The sequence below is a fragment of the Octodon degus genome, unplaced genomic scaffold (genome assembly GCF_000260255.1).
Source record: "Octodon degus isolate 3935 unplaced genomic scaffold, OctDeg1.0 scaffold00043, whole genome shotgun sequence".
In the NCBI taxonomy this organism is placed as follows: domain Eukaryota; kingdom Metazoa; phylum Chordata; class Mammalia; order Rodentia; family Octodontidae; genus Octodon; species Octodon degus.
The window spans coordinates 454912-480185 of record NW_004524619.1 but is presented as its reverse complement, the minus strand read 5'-3'; the positions used below and the strand labels follow the sequence as shown (position 1 = coordinate 480185).

General features: G+C 36.0%; 1 protein-coding gene across 1 annotated transcript in view; it reads left to right on the top strand.

Annotated features, from left to right (window-relative positions):
* The window catches only part of Kcnh8 (potassium voltage-gated channel subfamily H member 8), a 393302-nt gene that overhangs the window by 288370 nt on the left and 79658 nt on the right, over window positions 1–25274 (top strand). The window contains exon 8 of the mRNA XM_004631594.1: window positions 14588–14785. Within this exon, the coding sequence (XP_004631651.1) occupies window positions 14588–14785 (198 nt within the window). The remainder of the gene's footprint in view (window positions 1–14587; window positions 14786–25274) is intronic.

The following is a 25274-nucleotide window of genomic DNA, read 5'->3' as shown; positions in this document are numbered from 1 at the left end:
ATATTTTATAGCCTATTATTTTGAACATTTCTGTCACTTCATTTTTCATTTTTCCTGTATATTTCTATGGATTCCATGGGTTACTTGATCTACAAAGTGTGTGTCCTATTTTAAATCCCACTTGGTGGTGATTAGTACCTTCTCAAAATCCCATTTAATGTGTTTTTTAATATTTCCTCAAACCTTGACAGTTTAGCACCTCCTTTGTTTACCTCCAACTCTAAGTTGGGAAATTTTGTGTACTTTATTGTTTCTCACATTATTGGGTAGATTAAAAAAAAAAGTTCTGAAGACAACCCACTCCGGGGCCCCCCTCCTGTCCCTCTCTTGGACAGGAGCTTTCTTTCCCTCAATAAATATATTCTGCTCATACAAAAAAAGCTATTGCTCCTGGTGGACTTATATCTGCTTTAAAGCAATGGCTAATAGAGGAAAAACCATCCCATTTTCCTGGAGATCTTGGCTCTGAATCAGAGGAGAGTATGAGTATAGGATAAGGTATTTTGCATTGCATAACTCAAACAGTTTGTGGATCACATTTTAAAATTCAGTCTTATCTATCTGGCTTTATGTGGCAACTTCTCTAGTTTCTTATTAATGGCTGGGATCAATGGTTGATCTTAGCTTTCAGTGATGGCTAAGATGTGACATCATGTCTTTGACCTGGCAAAGATATTAATTAATAAAAATATTGACTTTAATGCGATGATGGGAGATATTACGTCAAGATTTGCAATTCAGTGAATTCTTAGCTGGCTCTAATGTTTTTTTTTTTCAATTTACTTATGGAGAGAACCAGGCAAAGAAAGGTAAGGAAGGTATTAAGAAGAATGCAACTATTCGAGAGATATTTTGCAATAGTTGTGAACTATATTCTTTCCTATTGATACCATGCATTGTTTTCCATTACATCCTTTAAGTGTTATCTTTACTTTTCAATGATAGAAATTAAGAAGTATTATATTTATACCAGAAAAAAGTAATTAAATGTTACAAATAATTTAAAAAGAGATCTTTCAGTTTAAACTTCCTTCCTCTTTGGATAAAGGACCAGAGGTCATAAGAGCCATCTCATGGATTTTAGAAAATGATTTTTTTAAGTTTCTAGCTTCAGAATACTTTTGGATGGAGTGTTTACACCAGAAAGCTTTTTGTACCTTTTTTCTCATATGCAAATAAGAAAAGTTGATATGAAGATCATTTTGCTGACCACCTCAACATTTATTTGCTTTTATTTTTCTCACTTTGTTTTATTTTTTAATTTTCACATAATAAGACACCTAATTTCCAGACAGCTAATGAGTTGCAAAACGTGGATTAGACCTCTTATTTCATGACTCCTAGATCTGTTATTCTTTTGTCTGTCGGCATCTTCTTTGGCAGTTGGTTCTCCTATACTGCATTTTTACAAAACAGCATAGGATGAAAAGTGATGTCATGTACTTTTAACCTACAATAGTCACAAAGCCAGGAAAATATAAAGAACATATGGGGGAAAAGGCACTAACACAAAGCCAGGATTACACCAACTGCTGCTTATTGGGGGTTATAGACAGACAGAAGGGTCTTAGAGGGAAGCAAATAGGGGGAAACTTGTACCCCCACTGCAGCAGGGAGGAGTACATATGTTACACTAGACAAAAGTGGACCTTTACCAAACAGATTGGACCTGAGATTTCTTAGGAAACATTAACCCATGAAGTAAGGACAGTCTGGGCATTGGTGGCCTGTAGGAAATGATTGATGGGTAGACTTAACCATTTTGTTTGTCCTTCAGGGTTTGGAATGCATGCCAGAGTCACCTGGCAGGTAAGGTGGTACTTACAGCTGAGATGTCTGTAATCTTATCAGGGTGGATCCTCAATCATACCCTTAGCTTGGACCAAGTCTAAAAAATGCCCCTCCATATGATCCTTGTATTTTCCCAGCTTTGTGACTATTGTTCACATGCTTTATCTGTGTTAGGTATACTTTTTCTAAATCCTGTTACCCAAGTCTTATTTACTCTGTACAATGCAATTTTAATATTCTCTTCCTTCTCTAAACCCTTTCTGATTGCTCTAAGCAGTAACAATTAAGTCAAACTCATATTATGCACTTACAAGGAAGTTACCTGATAGACTGTAACATGTATCCTTATATCTTTCATAGAGCGTATTGTACACTAATTATGGCCACTAAATATTTTCTGAGTAAATTAGTTAATTAAATAATTAGGAGCTAGTAACTATTGGAAGTTTGAAATGATGAAAGTAATATGATCATTCCTCCGTTGAAGGAAAAGCCTCTCTTCAGGAGTAGAATAAAAAGCAAAACGAATTGATTTTATTGTAAACTTGGCTGGGAACTGGATGTGAGAGCAGAGAATATAGGAAGTCTCAGCGTGAAGGGAAAATTACCAACACACACAGTACACTGACTGCATTCAGTTGGGAGGGGAAAAAAAACACCAAATATACACCCTGGCAATACATGAAATGTTCAGAACAGGACAGACACAGACAGGAAATGACGTCAAGTGACTGAAAAGATAACAGTGTAGAACAGATGGAATTGGAGCTGAGGTGCTGACAGTTGAACTCATTGTTAGAGATGCTGAATGTGATGTATATTTCCAAGAAATTGGGCTGAAAGGTTTTAGAGGAATGCACACATGGATATACAATCAGCACATGTTTTCCAAACTGGTAAGGCAAGACTTAGACAAATAAGTATGATTTCTGTTAGCTTGTATCATTCTGGTATCCCCAAAGCTGTAAGGTAGTTACACAAACTGGGTCTCTGGATATTTACTACATCATAAAGAACATTCTGACAATAATCAAAGTTGTCTTGAAATGGTTATAATACACTTGAGAAATAAAATAGATTTGGTCTTAGCATTGACGGTCAGAAGCTAGATGTCATTTGATACAATATTGTAAGTTCAATGCCAAAGTGGATGACATCTGACTTCACTATTATTCCAGTGATTTAATGAAATTATCTCGAACAGAGAAAAGGTGAAACACACAAAACCAACTTCCTAAGCAGGAGACATTTGTCAGTAGTATGCTACTTCCCTATCATGCCCTAAAGCCTTGTGTTTTTATCCCTGGTACCCCCAAAACAAACAGAAAACAACTGATTTTGCTCCTTAACCACCAGCTACTCTAACATTGTCTTCTTTTCCACTTGTGCCTGCTTTTAAATCAAGTAAATTTTTTGCTTTGTATCCTTTCACATTGTTGCTTTTATCCCTTTTTTTTCTTTCTGGTTTTTGCTGGTAAATATTTTCATTGTCACCCACTCTTTTTGCAGACCTTCCTCCTGTATGCTCCTTTATAATATGTTCTTTCTGCTTTCTCTGTTCTCCAGACTTCTTCCCTTTTCCCTTTATGGTGATAAAAAAAATCCATGGCTTTAAATCACAAAAGTTTTCATACAGTATACTATTTCAAATGTCAAAATGCAGGGTCAAAGAGTACCAGCGGACATAGCCAGAAACAGAAGTCTAAGGATCAATTCAAAGATAGCGAAAGGATTAGATCTTCAAAAGAAGGGAACTGGAAGACTGTTTCATGCATTGGGTCTAAATATGGACATGTCCCATGCTTTTGTTTAAAAGGCCTTAGTCTCCGTAGCAAGACCTGTACCAAATAAATAAATAGCCTTCGCTCATCATTTTGGCAGTGCTCTTAACAAAACTACTGTAGATCCTGATTAAGTTTATATATTGGAAACTATACATTGCAGTTCAGTTCCAATATGAACTAAGCTAATCTTTGCATGCCATGTTAGAAACTAACTTGTGTTTTGCCCTTATTTCCATCATTATAAATCCATCAGAAAACAGTATTATTTTCAAATAATGAATTTTCAAACAATGGTTTCTCTGAACAAAATTAGAAGTTAAATGCCAATGGATGGAAACAGCTAACACATTCAAAGTATTTAGTGTGTCCCATATTTTTAATAAGAAACTATATTGGAAAATGAATTCTCCTAAGAAAAACAAAAGTCATAAGTTCTTTAATTTCTCAGCAGCAAGAGTCTGACCTACATAAAATCTCTTGCAATGGCCACAAGAGAGTAACCAACAAGTTCTATTCCTGGAAAATGAAGCACTGGAAAGTTGCTGGGAGTTCAATCTGTGGTTCCAAAAAGCTCTTCTATTATCCAAGTCTTTGCATACCCTGAATATTAACACATCAACTCCCACCAATGGCCTTTGGAATAATAACTAGGATTTCTGAGGGAAGGAGAAAGGCCTCAGAAAATTTTCATGTTCGACATAAGAATGACAAGGTCCACACACCTATGTCCTAGATGATAGTGACATGAAGCAGAAGGAAGACAGCAAGAGAAATTACCATTTGCAGGTAGATGAGATCAAGTATAGAGATAAGTCCACTGGGGTAGCTGAATCTATGAAAGAGATGAAGTCAGGCAAGCGCTTATTCATGTCAAAGCTTTGACTCTAACGATCAATAAGCAGAACAACCTACTATGTGGTGTGATTTTCAATTCAAAACCAAACTCAAAACCTGATCCTTCTCTTCAATAGATACCTCCCCTTGGTCCTGTTCTATTTTAGACTTCCTAAGTATCAGCATTTTAATATTGACATTTCAGGCTGTAATTCAACTCTTAGAACGTAAGAAATGATTTTACATGATATAAAACTAAATTAGATACTACATAATCACCTCAGGTAATCAGCTCATTGTCTCTAACCCTGAATGAACAAATGAGTACGTCACTACACACTGATTTTATCCCAAGAAGTTGAGTCACAGTAAGCTGAACTGATGCCAGCATACATTCTATACCTTGTCTGTACTCTGACTTACTTCTCAGTTTTAGAAATCCTCATGCCACCCTTTAGGTCTCTCTGACACAGCCTATCACCCTGCATTCATTTCCAGGTCAGCCAGCCTCCACTGACTGAGAACCTTATTCTGGAGTACTCATACAAGGTCTCACTAGTTACTTCAATTCACACCCCATCAAGCTACCAAACAAAGTTAGTTAGATGCTTTCAGCTGCATTCTCTGGCAAGTGACTCAGAATGTGGTCTTCTAAAGGAAAAATAAAAGACCCCTTTAAAGTAGGGGTCTTATTTTTATTTTAATTTTAAAGACCATTATAAAAAACAATAATGCAGAATTTCAAAACAAGATGATGGGAAATGAACAATGGTTATAATATTGCATATTGTTATCTTCAAAGTAATTGCTCAGATTACCAGATATAGGCATACAAGATTGATCAAACAATATAAGCACTGTTACTTTCAATGAACTAATAGAAATTAGTAGTATAAGTATCTTAGCTATCATTATACATATATGATTTAAGTGTTTATATTAAAGTGAATCTATAAATAAAAAATATGTATTTATATAATATATAAATCATATATGTGATTTATATATTATATATTATGTTACATATATTACATACATAAGTTATATATATATGATTTTACTGAATTATGATTTAACTGAGCAATTATCTTTGTAATGATATATGTATGTCTTTCTTCTTTTCTCCTTTTCCCCATCCCAATTGTTCTTGCCTTTTGAACTTTCTTTCCATCACACAGTATCTATTGTGCCTTTTGGATCTTATTTACTCTTTCAGTTTCTTACACTGGGAAGACAAAATGATCTTTACACATGTGAGTCTGATTTATTTCACTTATGAGTATGGCCTTTAGTTGCATCCATTTACCTATAAAAACCTTGAGTTGATCTTTCTTTATAGCTGAATAATAAAGGGCATGTCCTTGGGGAAAAATAAATCCAGAATAGTGTCAATACAAAGCTAATATAAAGAAAATCCAATAGATTCTTCCCCAAGGTATTTGTATATAGCTTTCCAACATACTTTGTGTTCTAATTTATTTTGGAGTTACATTTAGATAGAGATTTAGAAAATATACCTCCCTCTAATGCATTTGGAAGAAATGCAATAGAGTACATTGAGATGCCTTTTCAATGGGTAATAATGTCCTGTACTTTTAAGTAAGATGTCTGACAGGCAACTACTGAAGTAGTTTGCAAATGTGAGACCTCTTCACTGAAGTTTTTCTTCCCTAGGTTTGCCCTATTCTGAATCTTTGAGAGAAAAGAGAAGTCAAGGAAAAAAAAAATTTTTTTTTGAGACAGGGTCTCACCATGTAGTTTAGGCTGGTCTCAAACTCACTTTGTAGCCCAGGCTGGCTTCCAATTGGCAATGATTCTCCTGCCTCAACCTCCCAACTGCTTTGATTATAGGCATGCACCACTATGCACGGCAAGGTGAAAATTGGAAGCAGATCATGAACAGGCAACTTTAGGATACCAATAATACAATTGGGTTCAATTGGTTTTTTTATCATAATTATCTTCCTAAAGTAGATTATTGTCTTGACACAGGTACCATTGATGAATGCTCTGAATTAATATTTTCTAAACTGATGAACGCTTTGAACTATGATTTAAGTGTGAACAATAATTGTCTTAGCAATGATACTCTGAACTAAGACATAAAATGTACCCCACAGAAATTCGGTTAAGCTGCAAGAAATACTAGAGCAATTCACCATGGAAGAAACACCCATGCTGGGTCATAGAGAAGGAAGGATTTTGAATCACAAGTATTTTATGCACAAAAGTTAAATGTAAATAATTCCTAGTTTATGTTCTGGCAATTTAATCATGGACTTAATCTTTGTGACAATTTCTTGTACTTTCATTTGAGATTTGAGAGGCATGTGGAAGTGCTCTAGTTAGCTGGAAACAGATGGTCTGTGCTGCTTCTTAAGATCAATCAGACACTCTACAGAGGCTGCGCGAGGGATTTGAGACTGTTTAGTATTTCTTATTCTTTCTAGGTTCTTTTGTTGGGGATAAATGTGATGATGGCCAATGTTGACCATGTTAATCTTTAAATTAAAATCATTGATTAGGTGAAATGCTACACCTCAGAAGACAATACACAGGACATTTCTCTTGTACATACTTTTCAAATTTTATGTAGCATAGAGAAGTGACAAACTTTAGACTACTTTTAATGTAGATGGTATTTTTTCTTCTTGATAACACTAAGATCATATAATATTCCTCGTACTGAATGATTATTTGGCAATAGGAATAGAGTGGAACAAACACATGCATCAAAATATGAAATATTTCCGTCTTTGCCTCATCAAAATTTGTGTATGTGTCTTTATTCAAACAATTTTAAAATGAACATAAATTCACAAAGTCAGGGGCTATTACACAAGAATTTTGTGTTGAAAAGAAAAACTTAACCATTTGTGAAGAAAAGTACAGGATCTCAAGTCATAAAAATTTAGATCTGAAAAGAAAACTTAGAAATTACTCAATTCTATCACTTCACATTCAAATCTGAGATGAAAGAGACCCAAAAGGCTAATTGAGGCAGAAGACATCACACAGCTACTTAATTAGTGACAAAACCATGGATCAGTTCTCCATTTCTGACACAAACCCAGCCTGTTCTATTTTCTGATGAGTTGGTTTTGTTTCAGTCTTTTACCTCAAAAGTAGAAGGGGTTGCACCATTTTGGAAATGTAAGACACCTGTTGGTTTATGAAAATAGAACTGTGAGGTTAGTGGAACCCTCAAGGAATATCCATTTTCCAGTCAAATTTGGGCCTCCATTCTGGATCAACAAGTTAATATCAAATGCCGCTACAACCGGGCAGTAGGCAGTATCTTTCTTCTTTGAAGAATGGTGATGGTTCTTATGAGTGATTTTCCTTATGAGTGCTATGGAGTATTGATTGTAAGGGACTATGTATAGGAAATATGAAGCTTTTCTCTGGTATTTTGTCTTATAAAGTTACAAACAGTAAATATAATACCTCACAAGTACTTTGAGTCATAATTACCATCCCATACATGAGAGAGAGAGAGAGAGAGAGAGAGAGAGAGAGAGAGAGAGAGAGAGAGAGAGAGAAAACTGTGATTGCAATCAGACTATAACCTTATCCTGGTATCCCTCAGTCACCTCTGCCATGGGGCATCCCACCCCTCAGTGTCTTGCCCACAAGGATGAAGACAGCAGAGAACTACTGACCTGCTGTCCTGTCTCAGTCACTTTCTCATAGTTCCCTGCCTTCTGGGAGTCACAGCACTTTTCCACATCTCATTCTAATGAAGTCCATGAGGATTAAGTTTTCAGAATTAAAAAGCAGGAAAAGCAAACATTAATTGTAATACTTGTTTTCTATGAAACCTCTTGATCACCCTGAAAGTTAAATTCAGATTCTAAATTCCAAAGTGTGCTATGTTTACATCATGGATTATATTTAAATGATTCATTTATTTTTTCTAATATGATGTTATGCTTTGGGGATATATTTTCCCACTCTAAGTAAAAGGGGACACTGAAAATGCAGGCTTATTTAACAATTATTTCAACACAGCACAATTTAAAGTGATAATATGTAATGGTCTATTATAGAACATGATAGTTAATAATAATGGAAACCATGTAGTTAATTGTGTAAATAATGTAAATTAACTGCAAATTTGAAAATTGCAAAGTTGATCTTAAATGTTCCTGCCACAAAAAAAGAGGTAAGCATGATTTGATAGCTATGTAAATGAGCTTGATTATGGTCATTATTTCACAGTGTATACATATAGCAAGACATCATAAATGTATATGATTTTATTTCTTAATTATAATTCAGTGATGCTAGAAATTGAAAAAACATCAAAACATGCTTAAAAGGCCACTGGAGAATACAGTAAGATAAAATAAGTGCTATGTAACATAGCAGAGAGAATGAGGATGTTTTAAGTTATAAAGTTGTGGATTTTTATCTCACTCCTTTTAAAGAGAAAGAAAATTATTTAACTTGTCTGATAGGACGAACCAAAAAAAAAAAAAAGAGTCAGAATCTCTGTGAGTAGTTGGAAAGTCATGTTTAGCTCTGAAGTTTAGGAAAGCACTACTTTTTTTTTTGTATTTTTTTAGAGACCAGGGTGTTCAGGGTCTCACTACTAGATCGAACTGGTAGTGATCTGCCTGTTTACAGCCTCCCAAGAGCTGGGATTACAGGCGCGTGCTACCACACCAAGTCTCAATTGCCGTTTCTGTGCACCCCAGGGTCAGGGCAGACCTGGCAGGCCCAGGGATTAAAACTCTGGCCCCTGAGCCTGCTTGCAGGCGTTTTAATCTGGTGAGCTATTTGGCTGGCCTGGAAAACACTACATTTAATACATGTTGGCTGCTAGTAAAGATGGCGCTCCTTGCTTGGCTTCTCAGCCCATAAGATTTCCATCTTTCCACTCTGTATCTAGTTGCCCTAGGAATTCCCCCAAGCTGAAGCCAGCACTCTGCTAGGAGACATTGCACTGGTAGAGAATCAAAACTACAAGAGCAGCCCCTACTGATGGGTGGTAGCTGGTGCACATATCCCCTTGTGTTAAAAGGACGGTGTGTTCTACACTGTTCCCAGAGATATCCCAGCAGGACTAGTGCTTATTACCTAGGGCGGTAGCTTTCCTGATGATGTGTACTGCATTGCCTGCCTTCCCTTTTTCTTGTTCCTTTCCTGATGTTTCCTAAAGATGTTTGCTGACCCAAACAGCAGAAGACAATTTGGGTTAGAAACACTGCCAACTTAAACCAGCTATTTGAAATTCAACCTCTATTAATCTTTCAAAAAGAGATAATTCCAAAATTATTGTGATCATTCATGAAATAATGAATCAAAATGTGGATGGTAATTGTATCTATTCAATAGGGCTAGTGTGATGGGCTGGGGAGATAGCTCAGTGGTCTAAGCACCTGCCTGGCAAGCACTAAGACCTGGGTTTGATCCCCAGTGCCGCATGCTATGCAGGCCCCAGAACCCCGGGCACATCGTGCCGGCCACCAAAACCAGGCATGGTGGCACACACTTGTAATCCCACCACTGGGGAGGCGAAGACAGAAGGAACATTATGAGTCTGAGCTGTGTAGCGAGACCCTGTACCAAATAAATAAACACATAAATAAATAAATAAATTTTAAAAATAGGGCTGGTGTGTATAAATAAGATGGAAGATGTACCACTAGCAGTACTTGCAGCACAGGTAGCACTTGGGTGAACAGCTAACCTTATGCCAGCCTTCTGACAAGAAAAGCCTAATCTGGGCTCCATCTTTGCTTCTAGCTAACTCTTATTCAAACAATTGATTCATCAATAGAACACCATTTTGAATTATAGGTATACTTGCTTTCTAATTCTTCCTCTATTTTCTCTCTTATGTATACACACGCATGATTAAACACGCATCTGAATCTAAATTTATAAGTTTGTATTTTACTGAGTTGCTTTTTCATATAAGTTTGATAAAAATGGTGTGTTTGATAGAAATGAATTTTCCTTTCAACACACTTTTATTCCTAGTCTAAATTATCTGCTAATTGAACGAGTGCTAGTACAAATCAAAATTCTCAGGAATACATCTGTTGTATTAATCAGGTCATACCTGTACAAGCTATGAACACACACGGGCAAGCTAAATATATTGTTGTAGGAAACCCAGAGAATAAAATATAAGAAACTTCTTTTTAGAGTTAAATGTATATATTTAAGTAAAGTATTTGGCCCATGTAGGTATGCAAGGATAAATACATCTGTTTCAAACATATTCTCAGCTTTTCTGGGTATAACTAAAGTCATTTTCTCTTTGAGATTGCTTAATTATTTTACAAATCTACTCTTTTATTCATCTAATCTTTTTTAGTAATAATAAGATTATTTTATGTTGTCTTTTGTTTGTATCATATGACAGTGTGTTCAGCATATTTAGGTTTCACTTCATACTCTTTTTTTTTTTTTTTTCTTTAGAATGTTCTTTAGGGGGAAAAAATGAGTAGAAGCAGCCAGACTTTTCTAGGACATCCCTTCCTTCCGACATGAATTTCTCTGGCACAGAACAGAATCAGGTCCCAAATTGGTCAAATTGCTTCTTCTGTACAGTACAGTGACATCTTGTCTTGTTACAGTGGACCATGTGCTCCCCTTTGAGACGAGCTGTTCTGTGCAAGTTTTATTTAGCCCACAGAGCCAGTCTCCTGGCTTGTGGGTGTTCCCTCCTTCCAAGTTACCAGGTTTTTTTTTTTTTTTTCATTATCATTATTGCTTCTGCTCTGTCAGCTGTAACACAATTAAATAAGAGATGTTCTTAAAAAAGCATGAAGTTTCTCAAAATACACAGAACAGTTGGCTCGACAGAAGAGAGGTACAGTAACAGCAAAAACTAGATCTGTTATTCATCTGTATGTTTCTCCTTTAACCAGTTCTGGGACACAATCTCACATGCATGTAAATGAATAGGTGTCAAGAGAGAATATAATGTGTGTGTCCTCACATAAACTTTTATCCTGTTGTATTAAGGAAATCGAATGATATGGTTCAGAGAATACTTACACATTTTACTTTTGTTCCAATTAAAGCGTTTAAGTAAATGGCTCGCTTTGCTCACTTTTTTAATGAGAAAACTTTAATTCCATATATAAGTAACTAAATTCTTTAATTCAATTAAAGATCAACAGATGGGTTGAGTTGTGTATTTGTGGTATAACTAGACGGCTGACTCAGCTGAGAGAAAGCCACAGCTTTATTGTGGGTATTTTCTTTTCCTTCTGTGTAACAACTAAAACAAAAATTGGGTTGTGCAATATTTATTCTCTGGACAGAATGACATTTTTCAGCAGCTCTGACATCCCTGTAATTAGCAAGGATTACCAACATGGAACCAAAAACAAAGCCATTTTATTGTTCCTTTGTCAAGTAGATATGATATGACACCTCTTTCAGAGTACAACTTGAAGGATTCCTGAAGAATAGCCAGCCCACCGGCTACTTAAAACCTCATTGTTGTTCATCGTCAACCACATTTCAATCCAGTACCTAAGAAAGTACTGCTTTGTGGACGTTACCCTCCTGAATAGGATGAGAAACACAGCAGTCCTGCTTCCTAACTTAGCATAAGCTTCTATTCTCATAGTGCATATACATTCAATGTAATATTTTAAATGCATATTTGGTTTGTTTTTCTGATATCTCTTTTATTATCCTTGGATATATTGTCTTTATTTCTAGGCCTTTTTATCTCAGAGGTGAAATTTTACCAAACCATGATATATCACCTTTTCCTCCTCTTGCTCCCTTAAAATCTTAAGGCAGATTTTTAAGATTTTCTGGGACCAGGCAGGAAGCCAAAGGCCACATGAAAATGTATACAAAAATGTTTGTATCTTCTGAGAAAAGATTCTGTGTCTTTCTTCAGATTCAGAAGTAGATGTATGACTCTCCAAATTTTAGGAACAGCTCTCCCCCTACCCTTTCTCCTTTCTGTATTTATTAAATGGGAAATGCTTAATTGTGTCACATGCCTCTCCTTGGTTCTACCAAACAAATTTTGTCCCCACCTTCCTCTCTCCATTATAATTCATCACCGGCTTCATGTTTTCTCTTGTCTTCCTGAATTTTATGCTATCTGTGTTCCAATTTAAGTAATGGAAGATTCTGAGTCACGCTAAGCCTCTACCAATAACAACGATTGATGTCTTCTTTATGTGATGTCTTATTTAATTCCATTGCAACCCTGGAAATTAGACAGAATCCTTATTTTTAACAAGGAGAAAAACTAAACTCAAAAAAAAAAAAAGATTCCCATGGCATATATAAATAGCAGAGTCCAGATTTAAATCTATATTTGAATCTAAAACTTGTTCATTCCATGAAATCTTTCTAGTCAGGGTAAATATCTATGACTTGTTAATGGAATCACATTTTTATGCATGCAACTAATATTTGATAATTATTTTCTATCTAAATATTTTATCAAATGATGTATAAATCTAATACCAATTTACTTTTGCATATACTATTATATATTATCTCATTTCATCACAAAGAAATATTTATACCTTAATTCATGTATTTACTTCTTAAACTGCACATTCATTAAGTCCCACTATTGTCAGATGTCTTACTAAACTCTAGAGTACAGAAAGGAGGCTTCCACTAGACGTGGTGGTGCATGCCTACAATTGCAGTAATCAGGTGGGTGAGGTAGGATTGCTGCACGTTTGCAGCCAGACTAGGCTACTGAGCAACTTTAGAACATATCAATACCTAGAGATGGCATCCACAATTCTGATGCATCTCATGGAGGCAGAACCCAGGTACTGCCTTTCTAACCACCTTTCTCAGTTGCACCCACATGTGAGAACCATTATTACAGAAGGTTGCATTTGAAGTGTGGTCCAGCAATATCGGCATCTTGTGGGTTTATTACAAAGGCACTCTCTGTCCTTTCCCCAGCCTCCCTACCCATGCTTGGGTGGCACCTGATGATTTGTTCTACAATCTTCATAGATGTTTCTGATGGAAGGAGAAGCTGGGAAAATGCTTCTCTAAAGATGGCGGGGTGAATCAGGTGTGGCACTCGCTGCTGAGCATTTCTCCTGAATCCCAAGGAATTTACAGCAGCTCCAAACTTGCATTTTAATCTCCTAGCGTGCTTCCGCAGTTTATAACTTTAAGGTGTTAGTATTCCTGCTTAAAAAGTATACTGGTGTTCTAAATTTTTCTAGGCAGCTATCGAACGAAAAGTTTTAGAAGAACATGTTGATTTGTGAATATCTATTAGCAAGAGTGTTATGAACCTTACACATCTATTGTAGAGAGAAAATTCTAAAATATAATTATAAAACACAAAATAAAATGTCTTAAGGGTCAAATATTCCATTACAGGGTTTTAGATCTGTCTCGTATTTTCATTCCAGATAATACTATTGTTGTTGTTGTTGTTGTTGTTGTTATATACTTGCTACTCTCTTATCATTGTTAATAGAGGGTTTTATGAATTTGTGACAGTATAAATGCCATGTAATAAACTAGATATGTTTAAAGCATTCAATTGTTTAAAGAAATAGTAAATATATGTACACAAGTATCATAAAGCAATCATAAGGAGAAATCTAGTTCCATTAGTAGTAACTGTACTCATGCAAGCCCCGCCTCGCTATGCAGAAGGTAGTTGCAAAGAGCCCCCCTGAGTAAGGAAACATGAGCCACCGGTCACTGGATATCAGTCCAAGCGAGGAAAAGGGGAAAGGCTTTACAGGAGCAATATAAAGTCCCTGTCACCCAGCTGGTCTGGGCTTTTGTGGATTTTGTTATTTACCAGGTATTGATGTCAAATACTGTACATATCCAACCACTTTATTTCTTTAGACGTCAGTTAGCTTACTGGGGCTAAGGAGAGGTATAATGGCATTGTTGCAGAAAGCAGCAATCCTGATTCAGTCGCTGCAATCAGCTTCTTCCAGTAGAGTAACGTGTCCAGCCTTGGTCATCAGACCTTTCTCAAATGCACATTTCTCCGCTGTGTGTATTACAGAGAACCGCATCTATAAACCTATTTTGAGAGTGACAAAAATCTAACTTGCCTTTAATTTCTTTTATGTCTTCTTCCTCTTGAGCAAATTCTGTCCTTAAATGTTCATTTATCTTTACCCACATGTGCTAGTAGTAGGACTTTACTTTTAAGTCTTAAATTCTCGCCCTTTTTTCCACTGTAGGTTGGCTCCATGAATTGGGAAAGAGACTGGAATCTCCGTACTACGGTAACAACACCCTGGGGGGCCCGTCAATCCGGAGCGCCTACATCGCGGCGCTGTACTTCACCCTCAGTAGCCTCACCAGCGTGGGGTTCGGGAACGTTTCTGCCAACACAGATGCGGAGAAAATTTTCTCCATCTGCACCATGCTGATTGGTGGTAAGGGACCTGCTCCTCCCAGCCGAGAGAAGGCACATGTGTCTGCAGAACTGTTGTTCTGTTTGCTTTGTCCACAAACACAATAGAGATAAATTGGTCACACTGCAAGATTCTAAAAGCAGTAATTAGGAAATCAGCGACAAACATTTTAATGTACATATAACTTAGCAATGAAAACCTGTGATGTGAATAAATTCCATTTTCTGGACAGATGAATAAACACCTGATGGCTAATTTTGGAAGAGCAAGCACTTGATTTTCTGAACAGGCACTTTTCCTCATGTGTTTGGGAGTGACAAGAGTCTGAATTGCAGGTGTATGTACAAAATTCCATTATAAAGTCCCCTACAGCAGTGTTATTAAGTTTTATTAATATTAATTAGTAAATTAAGGACACTGGAAATGTAATTTAGTTAAATGTGCAAATAAAAACAAAAGCTAAAACCACCAATAAGTAGTTAACATTTATTAATTGCCTTCATGTTCTACTCTCTGTGCTTAATGCTTTCATACAATACCATGGGTAATCCTTTTAAAAAAATCCCCCGGGGTAACTAACTGCTGACTTTAGCCTTCCATGTTTTCCTTCTTCTTTTAAATGCATTTGGCACAGGGTCTCACCACGCAGCTCAGACCCGTAGTGATCCTCCTGTCTCAGCCTCCGCAACACTGGGATTGCAGGCGTGCACCACTCAGTCTAGTCTTGGTGGCAGGCTTGCCGTGCACGGAAGGAGCCTGCATGGTATGCAGTACTGCGGTGCTGAGGATCGAACCCGGATCCTTGAGCTTGCCTCGGCAGGGGCTTAGACCGCTGTGTCTGCAGCCCAAGCCTGTCATGGTTTTACGCGCTGGCGGGACCTCCTCCCAGCGTCCTTATGCACAGGGGTCGACAAGGCCTCCATAGATAATCACGTCACTTCTTCCCCCTCATGCATGGCTGTAATAGTGGAGAAATATTCTTTTATCACGTCCACAGTACCTCTGTGCTCCCTTTTTTTTCATTCACGGGGGTGGAGGACAATCTTTTATAAAAACTCCCCCTGTTGATAGCTCACACAGGAACCTCCCACGGGAGAGGCCATGAGCGTAATGAGACCTACACAGCCCCAATTAGAAAGCAGCGCAATCCAAACAGAAAAATAAAGCTTCCGCTCACGGAGTTTGCATTCCACTTTGGAGAAGTTAGGCTGAAAGATATGAAAAGAGTTTGAACAATACCAAGCAGTCAGTGCTATGTGCCAAATCAGTCAGAAAGTTCAAAGCAGTGAGGAAAGAGGTCAGGGAGCAGCAGAATTTCATGGAAAAGCAGAGCGGTCGCAGGCAGAGTTGCTGAAATAGCAAGCTGGGACCGCAGCAGTTTTCACCAGCTTTTGGCTGAAGTAGAGCTTTCAGAGCCAGGAGAGCAGAGCACAAGGGTTGTAAGATTCTCATTTTCCACAGAGCCCCAAGGGCGCCAGAACCCGTGGTGACTATTTCATAGCCATTATTGTGACTTCTATAATTATCATTCTCCTTGACGGCCCATCAACGAATTTGCAAATACACAGTCTATACTTACTTAATATTTATGCATGTTTCTTCTGGTCCTGATGGGAAATTTGGGGGAAATGTTCAAGGCTTAAGCCAATTAATTGGGCATTTGGAGAATCTGTTAAGATAAGTATGAGTGGTCCTGGATAGGAAATTGTGAAGGTGTAAGCTATTCCCTGCTGTCTACTGCAGGTGGGAGCTACACTGGCTTGACGCAAGGCCAAAGGATAGAGAAAAATAATATGATGATGTCACTTTGAATTCTTTGTTAAATATTTATTGAGCAAATTTCCTGGTAGAAAGCCAGTGCTGATTGGCATTATGTGACATTAAAACTTGATAGGAAATTATTGTCTTTGAATGCCAAATGGCATCTAAGTGACTTGAATTTATTAGGTTAATCTTTTAATATTGTGTTGTGGGGACCAATTCTGTATTACTGTGAAAATGACCCCAGGCTAGGAAAAATGATGTGCACATTTTTAATATTTCCTAATTAACTAATTACTTGCATAACATTGTGAAATAAACATAAGAGTTTACAATATTGAGCATTTTGTTCATCTAATTCCCATAACACTGAGAGAGTTGTTAATACCACAATGCAAATAAAAGGTAGTAGAGGTTAAAAAGCCAAGATCTGGAGAAGTTCTTGTGAGATACTTACTTCATTATACACCAGAAATTACTTTTATTTGCCTAATGTTTGTACATGTATACATATAATGTTCCTTTTTAAAAGAAAGAAAATACAGGGACATTACTGTGGTCTTAAGTCTAGGGTATTGTGTTAGGAATCTGATGAATCTGCTGATACTAGGATACAATAGTTATTACGAAAGTAGGTAGCAGCAAGGTCCAGTGAGAAGAACTGCCAGAACCCAGATAATTAGGGCAATTATAAGATACAATCTAAGCTTCCTTAGATATGAAAGCCTCTAGTATACGAAAGGAATATTTAAAACCGTAAAAAAAGTTATTAAGTAAAAATAATTTTAAAATTTGTACCTAACCAAATCTACATGAACTTTGAGAACACCCAAAATGAAGAAGTAATACCAAAAGCTTCACAGAGAGGGATGAGGAGGTAGTTGGGCAGCATAAGCACCTCCCTGGCAAGGGCAAGGTCTTGAGTTCAATCCCCAGTACTGAATGCTGTTCAGGTCTCTGAAACTGGGCATGGTGGCCCATGCCTGAAATCCCAGCACTAGGGAGGCTGAGGGAAGAGGGTCACTATGAATCAGAACTGCATAGTGAGACCCTGTATCATACAAATAAAAATTTAAAAAATAAAAATAAAAAATAAATAAGCTTTACAGAGAGCTACAGCGTCAGCACTAATTAAAGGAAGTTAACAAGGTTAATAGATCAGTATGTAAAAATCAATTGGATGTATATTCTAATTATACATAATTAGAAAATGAAGTGTAAGAATCAACCCTTCTGCACAAAAAGTCATAAAATAGTGAGAAAACTTACACATGAAAGCACAAGCAATAGTAATTGTTAGGGCTGATGTATTTAACACTGTAATGATATCAGTTTTGCCCAAATTAAAGATTTAATTTAACCTAAACAACAACAACCAAAAAAGTCACAGTAGAGGTGTATTTGTGTATGAATGTGTGTTTGAAAGTGATTAAAGTGTTTGTAAAACTTAGTAAAAGTGAAAATGGCTAATCAAATGAATCAAAGAAATGATGAAATAGTGTTAAACATTAGCTGCTTCTTTCAAAAGACCAGCAGAAAGCGGCAGTACAATTATCCAATTATCCTGCACATATATCTGTTCACCTCCTTTCTTTTATTCTTTTCCCCATCCCAGTTTTTCATTCCCATTGAACAAATTGCTTTTGAATTTCTTATAACATTTTTGTCATGGATTTGCTTGGTTTTTTTCTTTAAACCAATTTCTCATGTTTATAACTGGTAACCTAAACAACTAATCTGAAGATAGTATCATGCAGGACAGCAACCTTTGTTGAATTCTCATTAATTTGTTTAGTGAAATGTTGTGGCATTTCTAATACTATTGTTTTCTATTGCCATTTTGTATTCTTTAAATAATAAAAAAATTAAATAAAACATTGACTGACCTAAAAAAAGAAAAGAAATGATGAAAAAGAAAATTGGAATAATTATACTATAATTATCAGGTTGTATTATAAAGTTACCGTGAGTAAGATGTATGGCAGTGGGTGAAGAATTGGCCAGTGAAATGGAGGAGCTTAGGAGTAGATCTATACATCTATGGGCACTTTATTTGTGTCACAAGTGTTATTGCAATGAGAAGAGAGAATGACATTATTTTCAGTCAGTGTTTTTGGAGATTATCTATCCATGTGTTGAAGAACAACTTTGACTTCTCCTAAAATTGTCCATTAAAATTAATTCCAGACAGGTTTTTATTTACACATGAAAGGAAAAACAGTCAAGTTTAAAGGATGATATTAAAGATACTTTCATGGCCTTTTACTTAGAAAAAGTGTCTTACACAAACACAAACATTCTAGTCAGAGAGAGAAGAATAGATTGAACTGGGATGCTTCTCTTTGTACGAAGATGTTATTGAGACTATAAGGAGGTAGCCTACAAGATAAGAGAAGATATCTGCAGATATTTACTTGTCAAAGGGCACTTCTAGAGTATATTTTTTTCTATTCTAGATATTTAAAGAATTTCTACAAATCTATGGGGAAAAAAAGACATTTACCCAAAAAAAATGACCAAAAGATTGAAGAAAGCACTTCAAAAATAGCTTTTTAATACCTAAATAGACAATAACCATAAAAAGTATTCAGCATCATTCATTGGCATGAAAAGTAAAACCACAACTAAACACTTTTATAATCACCAAAAAGGTATAGTAAAAAACACTGCGAACCCTATGTTCTTAGAAGGATATTGAACACTTTAATCTTTGCTGTACTACTGAAAATCTCTCCAGTTCATACACGAATTTCATCAACAACCAAATCTGAACATACCATTACTTTGTGACTCAACAATTCCACTTCTAAATGTGTAACTAACAGAAACTTATACACTCATGTGTTAAAACACATACATAGATGTTCCTAGAAAAATTACCTTAAGAATCTTAATCAAGAAATCCCTGGTTAATAGAAAAATGCTACCAATCAGGGAGCACTTATAAATGGGAGAATAGATAAATAAGCTATAACATAATTATTTAATAGGCAACTACACATTAAGGAGATTGGATGGCTACCATATCATGCAACGACATGGATAATTCTTACAGACTTAATGCTCAGCAGAGAAGCCAGACCCTCAAAAGGACATACTGTATATTTTGTTTGCAGAAAGCTCACAAGTAGGCAGAGCTTAATGATTATAATATGACTATTCATAACTGTGTTTACCTTTGGAGAGAATGTTTAGTGAGTATGAAGAGAGGCGTAAGGGATGCTATTAACCTCATTACTCATATGCAGACTTATTCTGTACTTATGCTCATTTTGAGAAATCCCAAAGAGGTATAATTTAATTCTTCTGTAGTTTGCGCTGTGTGCATCTCTGATATTAATTTTACCTTGTAAAGTTACAGTAGATGAGCTGAAAATAGCTATCAAGTGAAGCATGAGAAGCTGAAGAATACTGTGCTAAGTTCCTCCGCTTTACATAAGCTTGTTTCTAGGTTTATCTTAGCAATCATGAGTCAAGCAGGAGGATTTAAATCGTATTGTGTGAAATGTTGGTGATTACCAGGAGGCCCTAAAAGTGTCATTTTTAAAAGATGACATTTGAGAAGTAAATGAAAGTGGAGATGCGGAATTCATAAATTTTCTAAACCACTTCTTAGGAGTCTAAAACTTTTTAAAGACAGGATGAAGAAACAAAATTTTCATTTTAGTTTGATAAATATTTATTGCACACTTAGACTATGCCAGTCATGCTAGAGACTTGGGAAACAAAGTTGAACAAAATGAGATTGTTAGTTTTGCATGACAGTAGACATAGGTCTAGTTTTAGTCTTCAGCATGGGGAAAGCCAGTTTTACCAGCACCATTTATTAATGTTTACTTGCTTCCAGTAAACATGTTTGGTCCCTTTATCAAAGATAAGGTGGCTGAATATCTTTGAACATTTTTCTGCATCTCTAATGAGTTTCACTGATCCTCAGCAGGTTTTTTGTTTGTTCGATTGTTTATTTTGCCAGTCTCAAGCTGTTTTTGTTTTTGTTTCTGGTTTTACCACAGCAGTTTTGTAGTACACTTTCAAGTCAGGGATTGTAATGCTCCATACCTTGCCTTTGTTGCTTAGAACTGTTTTTGCTGCTCTAAGTCTCTTCCGCTTCCAAATCAGTTTTAGCATTGTTTTCTCTAATTCTGTGAAACATGTTCTTTGTTATTTGTATGCTATTTATTTTTGAGTACTGACGTTGTATCCAGCAACATGACTCAATTTGGTTATTAAATCTAGAAGTCTTGTGGTAGAGTTTTTGGGATCTGGGTCTCATGCCATTAGCCAAGAATGATAATGTAACTTCTCTTCCTATATTTATTCCTTTTATTTCTGTCTCTTGTCTTATTGCTCTGGCTAACGTTTCCAGAACTGTACTGAATAGGAGCAATGATATTGGACATCATTGTCTTGTTCCTAATTTTAGAGTTAAAGCTTTTTGTGGCTTTCAACCGTTTAGTATGATGATGGCGGTTGGTTTGTCATAGACAGCTTTTATCAGATTGAGATAAAGACCATCTATTCCAGTTTTCTGTAGGGATTTTATCATGAGTAGGTGTTGATATTTGTCAAAAGCTTTTTCTGCATCTACTAAGATGATCATGTGGTTTTTGTCCTTGGTTCTATTGATATGGCATCTTACATTTATTGATTTTCATATGCTGCAATATCCCTTCATCCCTGGGATGAATCCTACTGATCATAATGTATAATCTTCTTGATGATTTGCTGTTTTCAGTTTGCCAGTATCTTATTGAGAATTTTTATATCTATGTTCATTAGGGAGATGAGCCTCTAGTTCTCTTTTTGATTGGATCTCACTCTGGTTTAAGTATCTAGATAATGCTTGCTTCCAGGACTGACTTAGGGAGTATTACTTCCCTTTTAATTTTGTTAGAGTTTCAGAAGTAGTGGCATTAGATCTTCTCCAAATTTCTTGTAAATTTCAGGAATGAATCCATCAGGACCTGGGGGCTTCTGTTGGTAAAATTTTATTTTTTATTGTACTTTTCAGCTTTTACTTACTTTTACACTAGCAAGACAATATGATGTTTTAACATGCAGGTCTGATTTATTTCACTTATAAATATGGTCCCTAGCTGCATCTATTTACCTATAAAGCCTTTTATTTCATTGATTGTTATTGGATTACTCAGATTTTTGTAACTTCTTGCTTCAGTTTTGACAATTAATGTGTATCTTGGAATCTGTACATTTCTTCTGTATTTCTGTCTTGTTGGAATAAAATTTGAAAGTTGGTATTCATGATCTTCTGGATATTCACAGGATCCATTGTGATTTCACCCTTTTTGTTCTTAATTACATGAATTTGAGTCTTTTTTAATTTTATTTATCTGTTTACTCTCTATTTAGGACAGGGTATACAGGGTCTAACTGCTTAGATCGGACTCATAGTGATCCTCCTGTTTACAGCCTCCCAGGTGCGCACCACCATGCCCAGTCTCAATTGCCATCTCAATGTGCCCCATGGGGCGGGGGGAGACCAACACAGCAGGCCCAGGGACTGAACTCCCAGCCCCGGTGTCTGCCTAAGGATATTGAGTCCTTTTTTTTAATATAAGGTTGGCTAAGCATTTTTTAATTTTAGTTGATTTTTCAAAGAAGCAACTCTTCAATTCATTGATTCTTTATATTGTTTTCTTAGTCTCAATTAAGGTCTGCTCTATTCTGTATGATTTCCTCCTTTATATAATTTTGGTTTGACTTGTTCTTTTTATTCTAGAAGTTTTTCATTCAACATTAGGTTGTTTATTTGCACTTGGTCCATTTTCCCTTCTATAATTGTCCCATATAGAACTGCTTTCATTACATCCCATAAGTTTCGTATGTTATATCATCTTTGTCATTGAATTGCAGATACCATTTGATTTCTTCTCTAATTTCATCATAACCCATTGGTCATTTCATGTGGAGTTATTTTATTTCTGTGTGTTTATGTGTTTTTTTTAACTTTCTAAAGTCAAAGTAGATTAAAGGTCTTAATATTAAAACAGAAACACTAAATCTACTGGAAGATAAAATTGATATAACTCTTGAAGACATAGATACATAAAAAGACTTTATGAGTAAAGCTCTAAATGCATGGGAAGTGCTACAGAGAATTAGCAACTATAATTATTTATTTATTTATTTTGTATTTTTGGGAAGGGTCTACAGGGTATTCAGGGTCTCACTACTAGATCGGACTCATAGTGATCCGCCTGTTTACAGCCTTTCCCAAGAGCTGGGATTACAGGCGCGCGCCACCACGCCCAGTCTCAATTGCCATCTCAGTGCTCCCCGTGGGTGGGGCTGGCAGGGCAGTCCTGTGGATCGAACCCCTGGCCCCTGCACCTGCTTGCAGGTGCTTTAACCCACTGAGCTGTTTGGCTGGCCCAGAAACTGGGATCTTATCTCACTAAAAAGCTTCATACAGCAAAAGAAATTACCAACAAAGTGAACAGAAAACCTGTAGAGTTGGAAAAATGTTAGCCAATTTTTCCTCAGGTAAAAGACTAATATCTACAACATGCAAACAATTTTTAAAAAATAGACTCCCTTTCCCAAATTTAAAGACTCAATCCAAAATGAGCATTTGAGATGAATACATACTTCTCAGATGAAAAACTACAAATGACAAGTAAGTCTATGAAAAATGTTCAATCTCACTGGTCATTCGAGACATGCAAATTAAACCATGCATTTTATTACACAATTAAATATATACATGTGCCTGTTGTCATAAATACTTGCTCTAACTACATGTACCTTTTTCCTCAGACAAAACATGTTAAAGACAGTTTTCCCAGTCTTCAAACATTCTTTTGTCATACTCACTAGTGGTCGCCTATACATTTGCCTCAACTGTCAATTCAGTCTTGAAAATTAGGTAAAGGGTCCCAGTATGCATGCTTAACTCTGAGGACACGTCCATTTTAAATGAAACATTGCTGTGAAGCAGCTGATGCTCTCTTTGGATCCATCAATGCTATACATATTGCCTGGACATAATTTTATTAGACCCATGTGAGCTGTAATATCCATAAATCCAGGCCATTTTAAGAAATGCCTTTGCACTGCTATTTAAATTCATTATCTAGGAATTTTTTCTCACTTTATATTCCATGCCATCTGTTATTCCCCAACCCTGTACACTTGTAATAAAGAACAGAAAGCTCCAGAGCACAGAGGAGGTGAGAGGGAAGAGTAGGGCTGCTAAGATTACCCAAAATATAAGTTCTGGTCTCATTTTTTATTTGGAAAAAACCAGCATGTATAAAGATTCCAATGCCATGGCAGAACAGTTGGCTAAAGAAGTCAACAATTTTGAAAAGTTGCCCCAAATCCAGTGACGAAAGAGGAAGGAAAAAGAAAGGAAAAAAAGAGAAAGAAAAAGAAAGAGAGAGCAAAAGAAAAAGTCAGACAGTTCTACAGAAGGGCTTCTTTTCACTTGAGATATGGTTACTTTCCTGTATGATCACAATTGTTAAGGTTCCTCCAAAGACATGATACTGAGATGAGATTTTACAAAATACATTTTATGCAAAACTCCTACACAAAGAAAAAGAGCCTCCCACACACTCAGCAGGTCTAGCACTCAAGTATTATATACATCAAATTTGCTTAGAGCGAAGGAAAAATGAGTGGTAATTTCCAAACTGACCTGGATATAGAAGTTCTTGAGTCAAACTTTGTAGCAGATGGAATGATTTAGTCTGACAGTTATATATACTCTTTACCAGGATGAAATGAAAATCAGTGACAGAAAGGCCATAATAACTTTGGAAAGTGAAAAACTAGGAGAGCCATGTTTTTTTTTTTTGTTTTTGGGGGGTTTTTTTTGATGCCTTAAATTAGAAGTAGTTTCCTATGCTGAAATGAGACTTTGAAATTATGGTGACTAAGACATAAACTAGTACTTTCCAACAACACTTATGAATACTACAATTAATCCAGTAATTCAGTTTATTGATAATGTACAATTAGGATGCTAAATGAGCTGAACATATTACTTCTCCTACTTTAAGTGCTTTACACATTATAATTAAGCAAAGCAAAGTTAAAATCATACACATAATTAAGGAAAGTTGTGTTAAAATAAGCGAAATAAAATTGTTCTCTGAACTCAGTTTAATCTCCATGAAAAGATTATTTCATAGTGTTGAAGATGGTAAGACTTCCAAATGCTTAGCCCATCCGTGTATTAACAGAGCCCGAAATCAAGAGTTTAAATTCTTTAACTTGGAGCAGAGTCAATTCTTTTCTTTGGTGAGTACTTATCATAAATAGAAATCTCTTCCAAATTAAATATTTAAGGATTGGAACTGTTGTACTTTTAAAACCATGCAGAATAAAGAAACTATTTAGAGTCCACAAAAAGCCATGCAACCTTAAATTGTTGAATAATATACGTTTTTCTTGGGATGACATTTTACCATTCTGGAGACATATTCCACATTTGAACATTTAGGAATAATTCATGTTTACATGCACTTGCATGTTTCAGGCACTTATTGATGTTTGTTAATTTATTTTGTTTTTTGAGATAAGATCTCATCAAGTAACCCAGGTTGGCCTCAAATTTACAACAAATCCTCCTGCCTCAGCCTTCTAAGTGTTAGGATTATAGTCATGTATCACCATGCTCAACTTGTAAGCATATATTGAATATTTCTTGAAATTTTTCATCAAGAAGTGATTTCTACCAAGAGTCATTCTTCACTACTTAAGAAGTTACAAGAAAATCTTAAAT